Genomic DNA, 20,529 nt, shown 5'->3' with positions numbered 1-20,529 from the left:
GGTCAAATGAAAGCATGCTCCTCACAGAGGACTGGAGACAGCAAATGGGGCCTTAGTCATACACAGTTAGTTTCAAACTTATGTTGCTGCTCACAGGGAGAAATCAATGTACACTATATTAAAAACAATCGCTGCGGCTCTTAAATGATCCAATAGTTTAGCTTTGAATGCATTCAAGCTAGTGGGGGCTTTAATGGCTTCTGACAGGTCATTCCATTGATCAAGGGGCGTGTATGAAATACGCTGCCTACTAAACTCGGTCTTGATTTTGCAGAGAGCAAGCTAAGCGTCTATGGTAAACAGGGCCTGATTGTTTGCCTGGTCACTGGGATGCCTCTCGGCATGACCCTGGTGGGGAGCAGAGGAGGGGGGACAATGGGAATCCTATATACCTGCTTGCTCCCTTCCCGACTCTAATCACACTGTAATCAAGTGGAAATCGCTGTCTGAAGAGACTGGGGATGTGAGGGGGTGGTGAGGGGGAGAAGGAGGGGAGCAGGGGGCCCAGGTTTCCATGCTCCGTGAGTTACCAGCAGTAGCTTATGCTGCTCAGAGAAACTGATTCATCCCTTGTGGGCTTGGGGGTTGGCGGGTTAACTGTGCTTGCTCTGAAGTGAAAAACCCAATCTCCCATTTGAAAGGTAAACTGGGTTTTTAGTAGGGAAAGCAATTTTGCAAAGAAGCAATGGGAGCACACTCTCTTTCCCCATAACGTTTGAATCTCCAAGGTCGCTGGACAAGGGGCGGAACAAAGTGTGTTGCGCTTTGACACTTTTCGAAGGGTACTTGGGATCTGAAAACGTGGGAGAGAGGTTCTTAACCTAGCTCCTTGATGCTTCCAGAGTGAGTCTCATGCCACTCTTGTGTGATTGGGAGTGAGAAATGTGTGAATCCATCACCCAGGAAGTTCAACTGATTTCATCACTACTATTAATGTACCCCACTTGATTGGCGTGTCAGGAGGGAAGGAAATGCACAGAGGGCCCGGGGCTGGTTGGTCTTACCTGTGGGGATCTGTCCAGTGTATAGAAGTTCTCACTGTATCCCCAACTAGAAAGACAAGAGGTGGAGTGACTGTTCATGCTTTTTTTCTCTTTCTCTCTCTCTTTGCACTTTTTTTTTCAGAGCTATAAAATAAATCCCAAGGTTTGCACACACCAGACAAGTGCTCTATTGCCAAGTCACCCCTCCTCCAGCCCTACAGGTGGCCTTTATCGGACACCAAGCAAGCCTGTGTGGAAGCCCTTCATGCACGGTCACCCACCAAGAGGGCCAGACTGACTCCTAATGCACCTGAACCATTGCGTTTTTCCAAAAGTGATTCCTTGATCTTTCTGTCTCTGTCTGTAGGGCACAGTGAGGGTCCAAGGCCAGTACTTCCCATGGCTCAGCAGGAAGCTGCCGTCTTTGCACATTAAAAACAAAGGGGGAAACGTAGGCCAGAAGTCCTTCATTTGTATTGGTGCTGGGGTGAGTCAGTGGCTTTTGTAAAATTGATGAATTTTGTCTAAAGGCAAGTGCAGACAGCCAAGCAGATCTGTATCTGTGTGATCCATTTAGCCTGACACACACGTGCGGGGGGAACTATTTTACCTCGATTCTTTCAGGACTGATGAAAAGTAAATGCGAACAAAGTCACAGACTGCATCATTGGAAAAGGATCACTGCATCTAATGCTGGGAGTTAATTAATGCTTCCCACCCTGGGAGCAGGCTGACCCTGGTCCTTAGGCATTCAAGTCAATAAACAATTGTTGTACACACACCATCCATTAGAAGGTGATGGCAAGAATGTTTTTTAAGCAAATCTAAAATTGCAAGGGGTGACCTAATCCCACTGTAGTAATGACAGTACCAAGGTGTCTTTTTTTTTTTTTTTTTGTATCTCATTTAGAAGTTCCAGGCCATCTGCATAGGGGGGAAAAAAGGAAGGCATGAAGACCAAAAGGGATAAATACAGGGTGGCAACATTCTACTCTTCCTAAGCAGACTACATCTATCTCTGCTGTCTTGGTGAGTATGGAATATTTTGGTTGGAGGGCTGATCATCATTGTAACCTTATGTGTACCAAGTGATTAGTATGAGACACAATGAGAGTCACTGACCACAGTCATGGACATCGGAACAATCCCATAAGCTAGCTAGAACTGTCAGCCTCCCCATTACATCAACGCAGGCTGTCCCACAGAGAGGTTAAGTCATTTGCCTGCATCATGAAGCAGCAGCGATCTTGGGCAACAGCTAGCACCTCACTGACAACCTGGCGCTGTGGGAGACACTCTATACCTACAAGAACTTGTTTACTCTTCACAACTCTCTCAGGTGATAGCCACATTACTCTGCCTTCCATTTTGTAGACAGAGAGAGTGGCGTGAAAGGAAAGGTAGCTTCAGGGTAACTCAGGAAGTCTGCACTCAGAGCTCTACTGCCACTTGGGACTCGGGATTTGGGCACTCAGTCACCCGGATAAACAGGAGCATGCAAAGAAGAGTAGCTTTCATTGTCAGAGGATGTCGGCTAGAGACCAGCAAGGACTTAGGTCTGTAAGGACCTGAGGGGGGAATCAGAACTGTGTGCTGAGAACAGGGTGTCAGGAAGGCGGATCGCGGGGGTGGCGCTGCTTCAGGCGAGGCTGCAACACGTGGTCTTGGGAGGGGACTTTCTGCTTTCTTCTTTTCATAAGACACAAGTGAAAAACAGACCCTCCAGCCTTCCGTGGAGATTCCAACCAGCTCTGGAACATGTTGGGGTATCTCAAGCGAGTGAGAGAGAGCAGGGTATTCCCTACCTCGGCAATCCAGAGCTGCCACCCAAACGCAGCCCTGGGTTCCCTTGTTGCTTTGCAGGAAGTCATTAGGCCACCAGTCTCAGCCTGCCTTCTCACCCTCCCTTTAGAGCTGCCAGCCCTCCCCACAGTCGTGGTGACAGTCATTACAACCCGCCTGTGTCTTCTCTCCCTCTTTATGGTTGTCAAATTGATTTCACCACCACGATACCTATGGCTCCCAATGAAACTTAATTAAAAATACCATTTAATCACAGAGTAACAAAGGCAAACTGGATAAACGGCATTACCACTTCAGCGCCTTTTAATCCACACCGCTCCACTCCATCTGATTCTGTTTGGATGAGAATTGCCTTTTCAAATCGGAGTCCCCTTGTCTTCCCTGAACTCGCTTCTGACAGATCCCCAGAATAAACAGTATTTAGCATGGCATGGATCCAAATGGATGCAATTTGCCCAGTGGTAAAATCAGCCATAACTACAGCAGGCCCAAAAAATAAATAAATAAAAGTTACATTAGAAAATACCTTCCCTGGAAATGACTCAAAGCCTGTGAGCGCTAAACAGAGCTGATGGAATGTCATCTTGGCAACCCTCCACTCAGTTAGTGATGGGTTTGGAAGCTTATTACTAAAATTGTGTCTCAAGCCACACCATGACCCTGTTCTCTTCTGTCTAGAAAACCAGGGGGAGGCTGGTGAGAGCAGGGATGGATGTGGGTGTGGAGCAAGGGTACTCACTGTGGGCTGTAAGAAGGTGCCTTGGTGCCTCTGCAGACACCCCTCTTCATCAGGTGGAATTCTCAGCTGCTCAGGTCCCCCCTGAGCCATGTGTGTCCCCAGGGAGCCTTTGGAATCTAGTCAGTAGTCACAGTAATCATTGAAAGCATCAAGATATCTCAAGGCACTGGCGAGATGGCTCGGCAGCTAAGTTTGCTTCCTGTGCAAGTATGAGGACCTCAGGGGGCCTGAGACCTCCCAAGTGCAAATATCCAGACCCCACATAAACAGCTGGGTGTGGCCACATGCACCTGTAACCCCAGTCCTGCCAGGAGGAATCACCTGGACTTGTGAAAAGCAGCAAGTTCCAGTATCAGTAAGAGACTGGGGCTCACACAAGATCAGGCAGAAGAGCCAAGGAACAGGACATCTGAAACTTGCTCCAGCCACCACAGGCAAGTGCTCCCTTGCCACAGGCAAGCTCATGGAGCACTGCAAGGGCACATACACCACACCACATCCACATTACATACACACAAACACAAGTCTCCCTGCTTAAAGCCCTCCCTGCCTCCCAGGACCCATGAAGGAAAACCCCCAGCGCCTCTGCCTCAGGTCCAGTTCTATCTACCCAATTCTCCTCCTCGCTTTTCTTGCCTACACCACCAAAGCCCCTTTCCTTCCCTGTAGGCTCCTTCTCCTAGACAATCCCTCCCTATCGTCCCCTGACTCATCTCCCAGCCCTCCTCTATCCCCTACCCAGTTGGTTCTTTAAGCATAACCATGTAGAACGATCTTGTCACTTACCTGCTAGTTTACTGTCTGTCACCCTATGATAGTGCAAGTTCCTTTCTGGGTCACTACAGGCTCCATCAGCCTGGAAGCCTCTGGAAGGCAGACATTTATCCCAGGACTATACCTAGGCTTCTCCATACTACTGGTAACTAGAAATAGGAAGGTTAGAAGCCACTGAAGGCAAAAAAAAAAAAAAAAAAAAAAGGCTCTTAACTTAGATTACTTTTCTTTCTTTTAAAAATTTATTTATTACTTTTTGTTTTTCGAGGTAGGGGTCTCATTCTAGGTCAGGCTAACCTGGAATTCACTATGTAGTCTCAGCGTGGCCTTGAACTCATGGCAATCCTTCTACCTCTGCTTCCTGAGTGCTGGGACTAAAGGCATGCACCACCAAGCCCAGCTCTTTTTAGAATTTGAGAGAATGAAAGAGAGAGAAAAAGAGAGAGAGAGAGAATGGACATGCCAGGGCCTTTAACCACTACAAATGAACTCCAGATGCATGCGCCCCCTTGTGATGCATGTGCAACATTGCTTGCTTGCATAACTGCATCTGGCTGCATGGGACCTGGAGATTTGAACATGAGTTCTTAGGCTTCACAGGTAAGCACCTTAACCACTAAGCAATCTCTCCAGCCCCACTTTTCTTTTCTTTTTTAAATATTTTTATTTATTTGTAAGCAGAGAGAGATAGAAAGAAGAGAGACAGACAGAATAGGTGTTCCAGGTCCTCCAGCCACTGAGAACAAACACCAGATGCCTATGCCACTTTGTGCATCTGGCTTTGTGTGGTACTGGGGAATCAAACTCAGGTCATTAGACTTTACAGGCAAGCACCAGAACCACCGAGCCATCTGTCCAGCCCTAGATCTCTTTTCTTTTCTCTTTTTTCTTTTTCTTTTCTTTTTTTTTTTTGGTTTTTCGAGGTAGAGCCTCACTCTGGTCCAGGTTGACCTGAAATTAACTCTGTCATCTCAGGGTGGCCTTGACCTCATGGCGATCCTCGTACCTCTGCCTCCCGAGTGCTGGGATTAAAGGCGTGCGCCACCATGCCCGGCTAGATCTCTTTTTTTAAGGGAGCTTGGCCCTGTCATGCAGGGAGCCTGACAGGAATGCAGGCAGGAGCTGGTGTTGAGGCAAGATGGGCTGAGGCCACGGCTGCTGACTCCCCACGCATACTCATCCCTATAGATGTAGAGAGTCCCTGGGACCATCCCAGGAAAAAAATTTTTCCCTGTGGCTTTGCCGATTATAAAGTCCTAGTAACTGTCACACCAGCCACCTTTCTTCTATCTCATGCCTTCCATCTGTAATCTTTTAGCACTCAGAACTCAGAAAACCATCGTTCCTTCTGAAAAATGAGAGCACGCCTCTTGAAGTCTCTGCTGTGCATGAACTGGGTGCTCTGGGAGGGTCTGGGAACCATCTCCACCCACCTGGGCCCTACTGAGGCCAGCTACGCAGGCCCCCTACTTGTGAGCAAGGAGACAGGCACAAGACCTCTCTGGTTTCTTAGCGCTTAATTCTTTATTGAATATGAATAGAAGCACACAAATACCAGTACAAGCAGTTCATGAATGTAATTCAATAGTAATGCAGAAGTATTGGGGTGATTTCTACTACAAGGGTACGAGCAAGTGGGCTTGGGATGGGAAAGGGTCAGGTTTACATTAAAATGGTGACAGGGAGCAGCAAGGTCTACGGCACAGAACAGAGGGTCACAGCAAGACACTACTGAGCTAACACCATGTGGATGGAGGCCCAGGACTGCCAGGTGTTCTAAATTCTAAGTAATGAAGATGTTTATTTTATATGAACTCTTCTAACTTTAATATTTGCAAGACATGAAATAAAACAAAAAAGAAATATCATGGGAAATTAATAAAACACAGGGCTACATGGCCCAAGGATGGGGGCTCAGTTTGTGGCATCTTAAGTCACTCACTACTTACCTACATCATTTCATTTAATGTGTCAAAACAATAGTGAGACTGCACTTCACCTCTACTGATGAAGAAACTGAGGCTCAAAGACATCATGGAGTGAGTCAAGGTCTGAAAGACTTGGGTCCTGTGAGACGTGTCTTTTCTGCAGCTATGGCCATAGAGATGAATGTACACTTTGAACCAGGGAGGTCCTGGTTGTAGCAAAAACTCTGCCCTCCTTAACTTCTGAACAGCTATAAGAACAGGTCATGGGCTGAGGAGAGCAGATAATTGTTGTGACAACCATTTCTGGGGACACTACAGGGCAAAAGCCAAGCCAGATAGAGGAAGATGTGGCAATGCTGTCAGGAGATATAACTAGAGCTAGGATCTCAGAGGGAAAGGAAAATGGCTACATACATGTCAGCTTAGGAAACACTGATATTTATTGGGTGTTGAGCAGGAGGTCAGAAATTGTTCTAGGGTGGTAGTCAGGTCACCTCACTTAATCCTTGTGTTAGGACTTGGTGTCTTTAGTGCCCCCCACTATACAGATAAGTAAGCTGGGGTGCAAGAGTATGCCAGAAATTACAAAATGGGTCTCAGTCTTAATCCAGGCATCCTGAAATGGGAGTCCAGGCTTAACATCTTCTGTCTGGTTTCTGATGATGCACTGGGTCCTTCAGGCCTCCATGCTACCTGTCACTACCTATGAATGGAGGAACTGCAGGAAAACACCATCCTTTTCTGGGTAACTCCGTAAGGTAGCTAAGGTAACTCCATGAAGCAGCGTAGACATGGCTGGTCTCTGGCATTAAATCAGGGAAACCCTGTGTAGACAGAATGTGGCCACTTTTGTTAGGCCCTCCCTCTTCCTGTGTGTGGAGTGAAGAGTCACACTCTCCCACTGACCTTTGTCTCAGAGGAGGGAAGATGCTACTTTTTACTCTGCCTTGTAGTTCCTGCCCACCCCCCCTCCTCGAAACAGCAATTATAAGAATTGGAAGGTAGGATGTCTGCTCTCAAACTTTCAAGAATCCTTCTAGAGGACTTCCTATAATGGTGAAAATGTTCCATGGTCACTAGCCACAGGTGGATTTAAGAACTTCAAATGTGGCCCAGAAAACAGGGGGATGAATCTTGAATTAAAATTAAAGCTAGATTTAAGTGTGAATAGCTACAGTGAGCTAGCGGCTACCATCTTGGCTGACTCAGTTACTAGAGGGCATGGTGAGGAGCTGGGCTGGCTGGCTCAAGCTCTGTCTTGTTCACTCCAAGTCTCTGAGTGGTTAGTCAAGGAAGAAAATTGATGAGGTTTCTCATAGGCTTAGCTCATGCCTGATGCTACCCTCTGGGGGTGGGGTGCTAACGGGTATCCACAAAAAACATACATTCAGGTAATATTGGGGTGGGGGAAGAGGTTCTAGTTCAATACCAAATGAGACTATAATACTGTGCTATTTTCAACGTTGCAATAATTGTTGGCCTCATTCTCTAGCTGTCTCCAACTGAGACCCAGGTTTTACAGCCTATGAGCAAAGACGTCAACACTGCGCTTGTGGAGGGCTCAGAGGGGAGGGTTTCTCTCTGCACCTGAGACCTGAACTCCTTCTAGGGCTTTGATTCCAGAAGCTGACTCTTGAGCTCCGCCACCAGGTCTGTGAGGTCGAAGGGCAGCGGCATGGAAGGGTCATCCTTCTCCCAGTACGGTCTGCATTCTGGCTTCTGGTGTGCTGGTAGAGTCCGGGCAACTCGGGACTGGCACCTGGGAGAGGAAGAGTAGGCAGTTAATCCACTGGGGAAGGTGCGCAGGGGACCGTAGAGACCAGAGGTGGCACACATTTCAAAAACAACCCACTGAGGCAAAGGTCATGGTGATGGCAGAACTTGTGTGCAAGGCAGAAAGCACATGTTTCTATGAAGGAAGAATTGTTCCTCTCACTACTGGGGAGTCAATTTTTTTTTTCTCCAATTCCCAGATTTGTATTATCTCGAGCAGTGTCAGAAAAGCCCATCACTGGGGAAATTCAGTTACTCTGCCTTTAAAATGGTGAATTATTTTTTCATTATCTCAACTGTTATTTAAAGTGTGTGATTAAGCCATTATCAGATTTAAATGTTTGTGGGATTTCAATGTATTACTAGATTACTGGAAAAGATTAAATTGAATTTACTGCATTAAAACGTCCAAGAATAGATTAAACAATATTACAGACTGGGATTGACTTTGGAGATTCTGGTGATTTACAAGTGTCCCCGCTTGCCGGGCTCGGAAAAAGGCACTCCAAGGAGAGAGAGGTTTATAAGGATATATGCAAATAGAGGTTAATAATCATTTCCGCTGATGAAGAGGTGGGGAAACTTCCACAAAATTAAATTAAGAGGCTAGCAAGAGTTAGTCCCCAAGGAAAACACTTAAATCACGGGTTTTATTAAATGGATTATTCATCAATAGTAGAGAAATTAATTATCATATGCAGCTAAATTATAGCCTCTCAGGAAAAAAGTTGGGCAACATCATTACACCTCAGCAGGCATCGCCCTCTCAGAGAGTTGAGCTTATTTAAAACTGGGCTGGGGAAGCTGTGCGGCTGGAGCTCTGGCTATCTGAAAAATGCGGGTCAGAGGAAAGGAAACACATTATAAAAAGCCAAGAACAATTGCTCGTAGAGCGTAGCGCGCATACAACCAGAAGCATGTCTCCAAGAGTTGTACGGGTGCCCCTCCCTCTGCCTCTCTGTCTCTATGCATCCATTAAAAAGTGGTCACACCCACTCGTGGTCATCTGACCATGCAGGATCCTAACCGAAAGACATTTTCTTCTCTGGGGGATTATTAATGGGGAGGGAATCCCCAAGGGAGAACATACTTCAACTTTACACCTATTTTCGCATGTGGTTAATTGCTATACCGGCATCCCCTGCACTCAATCCGTCGTACATTACACGTAACATTCCAATATATCTTCTGCTCTCCGCATCAGGCCCTGATAATAGCGTCTGTTAACATGCACTAAGTACTATTATGTAGCACATCACTTCATAAATAATAAGATTAGCTGACCTCAGGGCCCCAAGAAGAGTAATGTGTTTAAATGTTCTCATTATTTATTTAAAACAAGAATTAAAGCAACAGAGGCTGCCTCTGACAATCCTCTTAGCATAAATATTAAACTGTTTGCACTGATAAGCACATGCGGCACGGAGGGACAGAGGGCAAGTTCCGCAGAATACTTCGTAATAGGTGCTGGAGACCACGCCGCTTGCTGTCGCCGTTCTCAGGGTGCGTCTCCGCAGTGCTAGTGACAGTCTCTAAATCACTGGAAAGGGATAAGGGGGAAATTAATATTCAGAGGAAGCTGCGACTAATTACAAAGGAACTCTGCAAAGCTTTTTAAATTGTGCTTTCTCTCTGCCTCGGAATCACAGAGTGATGCTCAATTTACTGGGTAGGGAAAGTTATTCCAAATTGAGCATTTCAATCTCACAGTGGATAAATTATCCGTGCACACATTACCCTGCTTGGCAGATTAAAGGGCTGTGATAAGTGTCGATCCACCGAGAATATCATAAGGTTTGTAAAAAGTCAATAGAGATGCTTTTTCACCTGTCAGATGGGTTTTGCCTCCCCACTTTGAGGAAGTATTATAAATATTAAATGCTGCGGCAGAGCTCTGCGTACGCTGTATCGCGCCAGCTTCCTGGGGCCACTGCTGAGCTTTTGGGCAAAGCTGTTCCCCAATTTTCTGTCACTGTTTTTCTTAAGCATGGCTGGTGAGGGACCCATCTCCTTTTACATGCACCCGAGGTTCAAGGCTTGATATATTCATTGACTCCCTTTGGGTTGGGACAAGATGCTGTACTGAGTTTCTCCAGGGCCCGTGTGTGCTTGCCGTTCCTTGCTGCTCCTTGCTCATTTACAAATGTTGGTGAGAGAGCCCAGCAGGACTTGATATTGGAGGTCGTGTGTTTACCGTGAGCAAGGATACTACCCATCCCCACAACCCCAGTTATACTGCCTGATTCGGCATCATGTTAGACCATGGAACAGGAAGAAGGAGAGCTGAGAATGACTTAAAAGCATGCCCTCTTTAGGCTGTTATTTCTCTGGTTAGTCACCATTGGCTGCGGCTCAGTGTCCTAAGATCAGGCAATTGGGAGGTAGGGACATCATGGGTCAGGGTGTGTTCTCTGGGCTTCCAAGAAACATGACATCTCAGCCAGTTTCTTTATCTCGCAGAGCCTCAGGCTGTCAGGCAAGTGGAGGTGGTGATGAGAACGGTGCTGACGACAGCACCCAGCAGTTCCTGTTCCTCCTGATTTTGCTATCAGTTATCCATTGTCAACTGTGGACTGAGGACGTTAAGTGGAAAACTCCAGAAACAACTTGTAAGCTTAAACTGGGCACCATTTGGAGCTGTGCAATGCAATGAAGCCTACATTGTTTATCTCCATCTTGCCCAGGATATGAGTCAACCTTTATCCAGTGTAATCATGTAGTGTATGCTACCTGTCCCATACTGTCACCATCTAGAGTCACTGGAGGCAGATGATCCTCCTGACATAGTGTCAGAGGGTCAATAGCAGCCTCGGGCTTCATCACAATGTCCCTGTCACCTACTTCAGCTCAGCTCAGCTCATCACAGAGGTGTGGCCGCCTCACATTGTTATTGGAAGGTGAGTGCAGGACAAGATATTTTGAGAGAGAAAACACACATTCTTCTTGGTTTAGTATGCAGCAGGTGGTTACAATTGTTCTGGTTTGTTAGGTACTGTGGCTCATGTCTTACTGTGCCTAACTTCCTAGTTTTAAATTAAACTTTACCCGAGTTATGTACATATAGGAAAAAAACATAGTATGTACAGGGCTGCTCTCCATGATTTCTGGCATGCACTGGGGGCTGTGGTGCTCCAGAGACATCTTTCTCCTATGCTGGGTGTGGACGGCTGCAGTACTAATCACGCCTTACTTACAGGATTGTTGCCAAGATTATTATATGTAATAAAATTATAATATATTAGGATAAGATATATATATATATATATATATCACATAACTTTCAACAACTATTAGATATCATCACTGTCATTATCATCATGTCATTTGCCGTGTGTTCCAGTGGCAGATTAATGATGCCACCGAGATGCTGCTATGTCACTGTAGCTGCCTCTTTCCTTTGCAGCATCTGGTGGGAACTCATGGGTTGGCTCTTTCCAGTGGAAGCTTTGGACAGCCAGGCACAGCTGTCTGCCTCGAATCGCACTGAGTTCATGGCTGAATCCTACCACTTTGTGACACGGGGACACTGAGGCTCACATAGACAAGCTGCTGCAACCTTCCAATGACAGGCTACACTGCTCACACACACAAGGACCAGCAGCTCTTCCTGAAGACCTAGACTAATGAAGGTCAATGCTGTCAGACCTTCTAAGTGGTGGCTGCTGGAGATGGTCTTGGCATTCACAGGAAATCAAGTCAGACTGTCTTTCAGCATGCATACTCTACTTTCTCTTGTGCAATGAAGGGGTCCTAACTTGCCCGAAGATGTGTTTCAGAAAAACACTAAGTGAAGTGGCTGCTTCTTGCCTTGTAATCTGTCCCTCCTTCTTACCAAAAGGAGTCTTGTTTTCCTTTGGGGAACTCATTTCTTCCCTACTGTACTTGGCTTCCCTATTCCTGTCCTAAAGAAAAATCCTACCTTTTGAGGTTTCTAGGGTTAGCAAGTAAATTTGGATATACTTAAGTACTTCAAGGAGAATCAAAGAAAGCAACACGTGCCCTTCATCTCGACTCTCTTTTCTTAGATCCACATGTCTCCAATATAAAGGACTCCATAAGCCACCCCCCAAACTCTGCTCCTTAGGCATGGTTCACCCTGAATGACTTACGGGCAAACAGAAGCATGGAAAGATTGACAGCTGGCTGGTCTGTTAGAAGACAATCCGCAGGTCTCCCAGCCCCCACCTTGAGGTGTAACTCATCGGGGGCCTCACTGCCCATTGATTTCCCCCAGGACTTCACTTACATCTGGGTGATCAAGATGGCAGCTACATTAGTGAACACTGGCCGCTATGCTAAAATTAACCACTTTAGCTAAAGTGTGTGTTAATTATGGGTATGCAAGCAGTCAATAAAGGTTAATGCAAAAGTCAAAGGATAAATTTCTTCCCTTATTGCATCACTTCACAGACTAAATGACTAACATTATACTTGGTGTTTTTAATCAATAGGTTTTACAGTAATGTGCTGGCCATTGATTTTAAGAAAACACATACGGCCTTCTTCCTTGTCCCTAAATTTAGTAACAAATAAAGGAGGACAGGTAACATTTCCATTACTCTGGAGACAATGATAAAGATTCCAGGAGAAATGGCTTTTACTAATAGACTCATCAGGACAGACAAGTGCCCCCCACCCCCCAGAAACTTCATGGAGAAATGGTACTGAGCACAGGCCAAGACAAAAGAGTCAGAAAGAGACAGTTCTTTCCTGGAAAAGAGGAGAGCAAATCTGCAGGAAAGTAAACACATTTTGTATGATATTTGAATGTTCCAAATAATATCAATACCCAGCATTTCCATTCCTTTACCATTATCTTGCACAGTAACCTGCAGTGATGGCAGGGGTCTTTGGATTCTAATCCTGCAGAAGGCCTGCCTTACCCAGGTTTAACCCAAGGGCAAGCCGGAAGCTGGGTGGGGCCAGATCCTGAAAAGCAGCTGGCTGTCCTTTCTATTACATCTCAATTATCATAGGTTCCTACTTGGTCTAAAAGGGATCCTACCCATTGGTTACAAACATAGCTCTTCTTGCCAATTTTAGATACTTAGGGGATTCCACACCATTTGGTGGGTTAAAAAAAAAAGAGCAAGCAACCCTTTTATTGTACTTCTAGGATGATTATTATGGCAAAGGAGTGATAAGCCTTATTTTTCCTCTTTTCCTTCTAATTACTTTCAAATTCATATAAGCATTATCAGTGTAAATAAAAGATGCCTGTTTACCTCTTAAGGGCATAAACCATCTCTGATTTTACTCCCTGGGCCACCTGGAGAGAAATATCTCAAGCCTGGGTCCCTCAACTGTTACATAAAGTTCATGCTCCTTTGCTTCATAGGGTTATGAGAAGACGAAATCAAATAATGTACCCAAAGGCTCTCAGAATATGTACCATGCCACAAAAATGAGGAATCATGCCTCAATCTCCCTTTCCTAGGGGATACAGATCCTAGCTTTAAAACATAGCTGCTTATGCAATGGTAGTCAGGAAAGGTTTAACTTCTAAAGGCAAGAAGAGCTTAATTAGCTTCATCAGGAAATGTCTAATGACTAAAAGTGTATATTCTTACTCAAGTCAGAATTTCCTCCGGAATTTCTACATACAGTGAAGAGTTGACAGTCTCTGTGGCCAGCGGTCACACTGTGGTCTGTTTTAGGGTTATCAGCCTATCCAAATGCATTCTCTCAAACAATATATGCCACTCTCAAAGCTTAAGAGGCCTCAGGGAGGAAACACTGGGGTTAGATCCACATTAACCTATAAAGCCCAAGTTCCTAGATCAGCAAGAAAAATGCAGGAGATAAGGATGCTAAGGGGCTACAATTCCCTTAGGGGCCTGGTACTTTGGAAGGAGCTGGAGACAATATAGTACCCAAGTGTCTTTGTCCCATTTGGCTACTGAGTCAATGAAGCCACAGCATCTGCCACACCAAGTGATTCCAGTGTTGACAATGAGCATTTCCCAAGTAGAATGGCTACCTAAATCCCTGACAGCACTTCATGTATGACTTAAAGGATGCTTGTATGCACTGACTCTCCATGCTGTCTACTTTAAGGCCTCTACTTAAATCTAACCTCGAAGATGAGCCCACTCCATTGTATTCTTTCATAGTCTCACCATGATTGTTCCAAATAATTTGTTTCAGTCAGTGGTCAGAGAGTATGTAGGCCATGATATAATAATTTCAGCCTTAGGCAGGTGTGACTGCACACCTGTGTAATTACAGCAATCGGGAAGGTGGCATGTTTAAGGGCAACCTGGGCTACATGGGGAGAGTGTCTCAGAAACTGTATGTGGGTAAACTTATTTGTGAGTGTACATGTGCACACACACATCTTTACCCTTGATCTCAAATCCTCTCATCTTTGTGGACTTTTGTTACTGCTATTAGGGCACTATAAAAAACTGTACAAATAAAGAGCTACCCTGTATTACAGCTATCATGGTCTGCAGTGACAAAGGGAGTGTCATAAACAAGCTTGCCAAACTTGTCTTACTCAGTTTACCCAATGAAGAAGAAGTAGGCAAACCCAGTTCCTAAATAAATTTCAATGAGGGCCATGACCATTCTCCCTTGGAAAAGCTTTTAACCACTTGCCTCTGTATCCCATTAATGCTTCCAGATCAGCACAGTCAATGCACATCAGAGGGAGGGAGAGGGAAAGCCTAACCCCTGCCCACAGGCCAGCTATCTTCTTTCTGGGTCAATATACCTTTTTAGCAGGTAGTCCTTTCTAAGCATGACCACTTAAACTGGGCTTAACTCCTACTTGTATACAGATCTGCTTTGGGCCCCACACCAGTCTAATAGAAGGAGTTCAGTATAAGAGATAAGACTGTTTAGAGGCTTGACAAAGGGTTTGATGACTAAATATACCAAAAATACTTCTGAACTCCTGGATGATACCATCAGGCAATGGGGATAACCAGGCATTGCCCAAGCTGCAAGGCTATGTATGCAGCATGGATGGCCTACTGCCTGGTCAAGTGGCCAGCATGTGTGGAAAGCCCGCTCTACTGCTCAGCCAGTGGGAGAAGGAAGTAGCACGAGAGAGCCAGTTGCTGCAACTGGTTCGTGCTCCAACATTTGCTTGACATAAACCATGGTTGCCATAGCTTCTTCCCGTTAGCAGCCGGATGATCTATAAGTGGTCTGAAAAATAATATTAATAATACTATGTCATCCAATAGCTATGAATGGTGTGATGTGGACATGACCTATCCTCCCCCCCTCCCCCACCAACCAAGGCTCATGGCATTCAAGGTTTGGTCCCTAATGCCATGGTCAGTGGTACGCTTTGTGAAAGGGAATGGATCCTGGGGGTGCTGGCCTAATCAATAGATTAATCCACTGATGGGTTCACAATTGCATGGACTGGTGATGGTGTAAAAACTGTGGAAGGGAAGGTCTAGTACGAGGAAGTGGGGCACTGGAGGTGAGTCTTTGGAGGGCATGCCTTGTCCTGAGCCTCTTCCTCCATCTTGCTCTCATCTTGCTTCCAGTTAACAGAGGTGAGTAGCATCTGTTACTGGCAAAACCAGTACAGAGTTAGCCATTGGAAACTTCTGAAGCCAAGAGCCAAAATCAATATCTTTAAGTTGTTTGACAGGTATTTTGTCACAGAGACAAAAACCGCCTAACATGATGAATACCGGCATACATTTCCAATTGGGATCCTAGGAAGAAACCTCCTTCTCTACCAAGGGATTTAAGGGCTTCGCGTCCTACTGACTTATGGAACCAGGGCTTCTTCCCACTATGAATCACATCTGAGCCTCTGGCAAAGGCTCTATCAGGAAATGAGGCCCCTGGGTCAGAGAGAAAGGTGCTCAGAGAAAGCAGGAGGTGAAGAGACAAGGATGGAAGCTTCCTGCTGCTATCAAAGTCTGGAACACTTATTTTTTTTTTTGAGGGGGGGGTTAAAGTATGGCTCAAAGGTCAAAGGTCTCTCCAGAGGGGTCCAGAGGATTGCTACTATTTCCCGCTTCCAGTGTGTGCTATCTCCACCAGAATTCCTCCCTAGCCTGGGTGATTAGATTGTGTGGTCTTCACAGCATCCCCTTACTTCTGTCCTTCTGAACACTGTCCTAAGAGGTATGCCAGGGATATTTATTTATTTATTGCCATGGGAGAAGCTATAACAACACTGTAGCTCAGACCAATGTTCCTCTAGTGACACCTGGTTGTAAAGCAAAGCAAAGATGCTACAGAAAACCTTAAAGACAGCCAAAAAGGACATACTATGTGCTAGATCCTTTGTATACTCTTTAATGAAATGACTTCTCAAAATGGAAATTGAGGCCTAGAAGATTAACTAATCCAAGATTTCATGGCCAAACAATGGATACAGTCAGGATTCAAAGCCAGGATTGTACAACTCTGAATCTTAAGCTCTTTGTATAATTCCAAAAGGCAGACATTGTAAGAATCATTTGGGGCCTCTGTTAGAGTAAGTTTCCCAATGGCCCTAGCCCCAAGTCACACTCTCCAGAGAAGGGTCCTGAGAGTCTTAATTTTCACTGATTCCTAAAAATAGACCAGTTGATGCAAAAACGGTGCAACATTAACCTGCCCCGAGGACTGCAAAGATGCTCAAGCAGGGAGATGGTAAGGGGACATATGGAATTAACACTGGGTTGTAGACAAAATCAGACTCATATGTGGTTCATGCAGATATACAGCCTGGCCCCACAAACATGCAGCCAGTAACCTTCTGGGGTCCAGAACATCCCCAAAGCCTCCTGAGGACCTTCCCCTTATTTCTGGTAGACCTGTGGAACCACTGAGTACATGAGACCGCTTGGCCTACCACAGTAGGGTAAGCCTGGGCGGTAGAAGGTTGAGAATAATTTTATCCCCAGGTTCACTTGTCGGCTTGTCCGTTGCATAATGATGGTGATGAATGGACTACCTTGACAGCTGGATTTTTAGGAGCTGCTGACCTTTGATCTCTGGTCACATGATAGGGTCACCTGAAACTTTCATGACTTCTACCTGCCCAACGGTAACAATATAAAGGTCAAATGGGCTGGTGATCATATGTATCAAGTCGTAGGCACCTTGCTTGGAAGCTTTCAGAGGGGTCGGGTTGGGTTCCCCAGCCCACAAAGCTATGGGACCACTGCAGAAATGTGCTCAACAAAAGATATACAATTTCAAAGCGGTCTAGAGTAACTTTCCTTACAAGGGAATAGAATGAACTCATTATTTTTAAAGGGCAACAATGAAAACAAACACTTTGGAAGAAAATATATTCTGCCAGTGACTCAGCCCTGGAGAAGGAAAGGCGTATGACTTAATGAGTGATATTAATGCTATACCTGCAACGTGGCTGAAGGTCCAACTGGATGCAATTACTGGAACAAAATCCCCACTGGGTGGTATCAAGCCCTTCTTTCAGCCATAAAATACGGTCTCTCCACTGTCTCCTGTCAGCGCAACACCCCACAAAGGGCTAAGATTGACAAAAGATAACCCTTTCCAAACTTCATGACTTCCCTGTTGCTTGAAACTAGTTTGCCTGGGACAGTCTCAAACTTCAGAAAGATTCTACCATAACTCAGGATTCGAAATTCAAGGAGGCTGTGGTTTTTAGATATACTATAACATTAATAAAAACATTTTTTTTTCCTGCAAGTCTTAAGATTTTACTTTAGATTTTGCTTTTTCTCTATTTGGTTAAATTCCATTTACTCAGAATCAGATAATAGCTGTCACCTGGGTACTGATATAGTTATGAAAATAGAAGTAAAAAAAAAAGCCAATGCCATTGATTTCCAGAACCCAGAAACTTCATAACCTGGGGAAGAAGCAGATGTTACAGAAAAATTTGATTTCCACAAAGGGTCTGTTTTGTTACAAAGGATTTCTGCCTGCAAAGTCAAAGACAGAGACAGACAGACAGACAGACAGACAGAGAGACAGCCATGGAAACATAATCTACCTGTGTTCCTGAGAGATAAGCAAAGCAGAGGACAGTGCCCAGCCGAATCGAAGTCCAGCTGTTCTGACTTCGGAATGCTCAGCGGAGTTGTAAGCGGTGAAATAAATCTGAGTTGATGGCTCCCCCACCTGCTCACCTGTCAGTCTGCCTCCACTGCACCGTTGGTTTTAGGAATACTTCTATGCAGCCTGTTTAATTGGTATCTGGATGCTGAGAAACATCTCCCAAGTTTACTTTAACCTTATATGGAACTTGAGGGTACTTGGGCTTCACATTTCTCCTCTTTCTCAAGAACATTCCCTAAAAGGGCAGCAACAGTATTTGCACTAGAGAGCTCCATGGTGTCCAACACCAGCTGCTGCAGGGCAGTCCAAATTCAAACTAGGAAGAAGGCAGTGGACCAAAAGAAAAATAGCCATTTGCCAAGGGCATGCCAGTCTTCTAGTGGGGTTCATTCATGCTTTGCACAGGGGTACAAGGTGAAGAAAACACTGCAATATTCTCTAGGTAGCCGCAAAAAGAACTGGAATACACTGATGACACTTCTATCTGGTGTGGTGGAGCACAGCTCTAACCCATCACAGCACTTGGGAGGAGGGGGTCCGAAGAATTAGGGATTCCAGGCCAGCCTGGGCCACAAGGCCAAAATTCTTACAGTGGTCCAAAAGACCTTTCACAATCTTCCCTTTGCCTCCCTGATTCTCTGGTCTTTTCTCCCCACACTCATCCTCTGTACTATTGGTTCATGGGCACAGGCTTGTTTGCTGTTCCTGGAGCAGAACGCTTTCAGGATACTAGCGCTGCTGTTCCCTCTATCTGGAGTTCTTCCTGACTCTGTGGGCTCACTGGTGCATCAGAACTGAATCAGGGAGACTCCCTTTGACCACTCCAATTTAACATAGCAACAATTCTCCTTTCCTCTCTCCCAACACTTATTTCCTGTATAACATTTCTCTTCCTATCTCTCACATACACTGAAAGAGAGAGAGAGAGAGAGAGAGAGAGAGAGAGATAGGGAGAGGGGAGAGAGAGAGAGACAGTGCGCCCTTACTGAAGGGAAAGATTTGTTTTGCTCACTGCAATATTCTCTACGAAAAGGTAACCACAGAGAGAATTGGAATACTGACTGAAAGCCGCTTGCATCTGAACTCTACTCTTTACATATTTCCCTGATACCTAACATCATCATAATAATGATAAATGAAGGCATGGGGCACTCAAAGGGGTGACAATAACATAATTATTTCCTGTGAGAAGTAATATGGTGTTGTAGCAAGAATCTGGGTCAGGCCCTGATTTTGCCACTGCTTTACCCTTGACTCTCTGGGTGTTGTTTCTCAGATCTGTATGATAAGGGGTTGGGTCAGACAACCTGAGAGCGCTTCTAAGAAAGGATCTGCATACATGATCTCGTACTTCCTTATTGCCAGGATAGGAACAGAGATCCCATCTTAGTTTTGGAGACAAGGAAGTAGGGCCTGCAGTCAAGGTCACGTGGTCAGCATGCTGTAAGAACCTGGGTGACTATTTAGTAAACAGCTGTGGCAGAGTTTACCTGGAGAGGAGGGTTTGAGGTGAGAATGAAATGGGGTCCAGTGAGAGGAGGAGGCCGAGGGGAAGGCTGGGGGGAAGGGGAATGGAGGGGGGTTATGGAGTCAGGGAAGCCCACAGTTTTAGAGAAAGCTACTTACAGTAAAGACTAGGTTTTCTTTCTTTTTTTTTTTTAAAAAGTGAGGCAGGAAATTGCTGGGGGATTTTAAGCAGGAGAGCAATAGGATTTTTGTCCCAATACTTTGCAGAAAGTCTCTAGAATTAGGCTGTTTGAAAGGGAACTCCTATGCTCAGCCTACACACAGGATTGTGTATAACAGGACAAAAAATCTTCCTTCGTCTTTGGGGTGGGAGGTCTCAGAGGCTCTGCCTGCCATGGAGCTAAGGAGGGAGAGCTCTGAACCTATGTATGGTTCCAAAGGTTTTCATGCACTGTCCCCTGTGCACTAGGACACAAGAGGAGAAACAAGGTTGTAGCCTCCTTGCTCCCTGGTGCGCCTGGCAAGCATCTCTAGAACTCAGCTCACATCCAGTCTGGGCTTCTTGGAGGCTAAGCAGAGCAATCCTACATGCTGAGAGCCACAGAGATGAAACCAGCCTGAAGCCAGAGCCAGGTGCTTCTAAAACCACATGGCTTGAAAGAGTTATAAAGAGAAAGCAGACCAAATTCTGAGAAGCTCCAAATGAAGTTTTCATGTACTGCTGGGGACACTGTATAAAGGACAGGGGGCCAGAGTCAGCCTCTGGACAACAGCATGGCTTCCAAACTCGGGTTAACTGGGTGGACTCGTTTATGAGTCATCACCGCTTGGGCACTGGGGAGGGAAGGCAGGTGGAGACAAGCCATGGTCTGTTTCTTCCAGCCATATGATGGTGGGGCCAAGACTTTAGGCGCTGGGTGTTTGGGGCTGTAGTTCACGTCTGGGATAACCTCATCCTCCCAGCACCGATGTATGCTTGTGGGGTGACCTGGAGGCGGGCTCTTAAGTAGCATTATCTCATCTGTCAAGCTGAAATAGTCACTGAGACCCA

General features: G+C 45.6%; 1 protein-coding gene across 1 annotated transcript in view; it reads right to left on the bottom strand.

Moving 5' to 3' along the window:
* Positions 1-5,801: 5,801 nt before the first annotated feature.
* Fto (FTO alpha-ketoglutarate dependent dioxygenase) overlaps positions 5,802-20,529 on the bottom strand; it is a 404,358-nt gene continuing 389,630 nt past the window's right edge. Inside the window, exon 9 of the mRNA XM_004664799.3 lies at positions 5,802-7,986. Coding sequence (XP_004664856.2) covers positions 7,833-7,986 — 154 coding nt within the window. The 3' untranslated portion in view covers positions 5,802-7,832. The remainder of the gene's footprint in view (positions 7,987-20,529) is intronic.

Source organism: Jaculus jaculus, chromosome 1, assembly GCF_020740685.1.
Source record: "Jaculus jaculus isolate mJacJac1 chromosome 1, mJacJac1.mat.Y.cur, whole genome shotgun sequence".
NCBI classification, from domain to species: Eukaryota; Metazoa; Chordata; class Mammalia; order Rodentia; family Dipodidae; genus Jaculus; species Jaculus jaculus.
The sequence above is the reverse complement of the archived record's forward strand: the minus strand, read 5'-3'. Positions and strand labels throughout refer to the sequence as shown.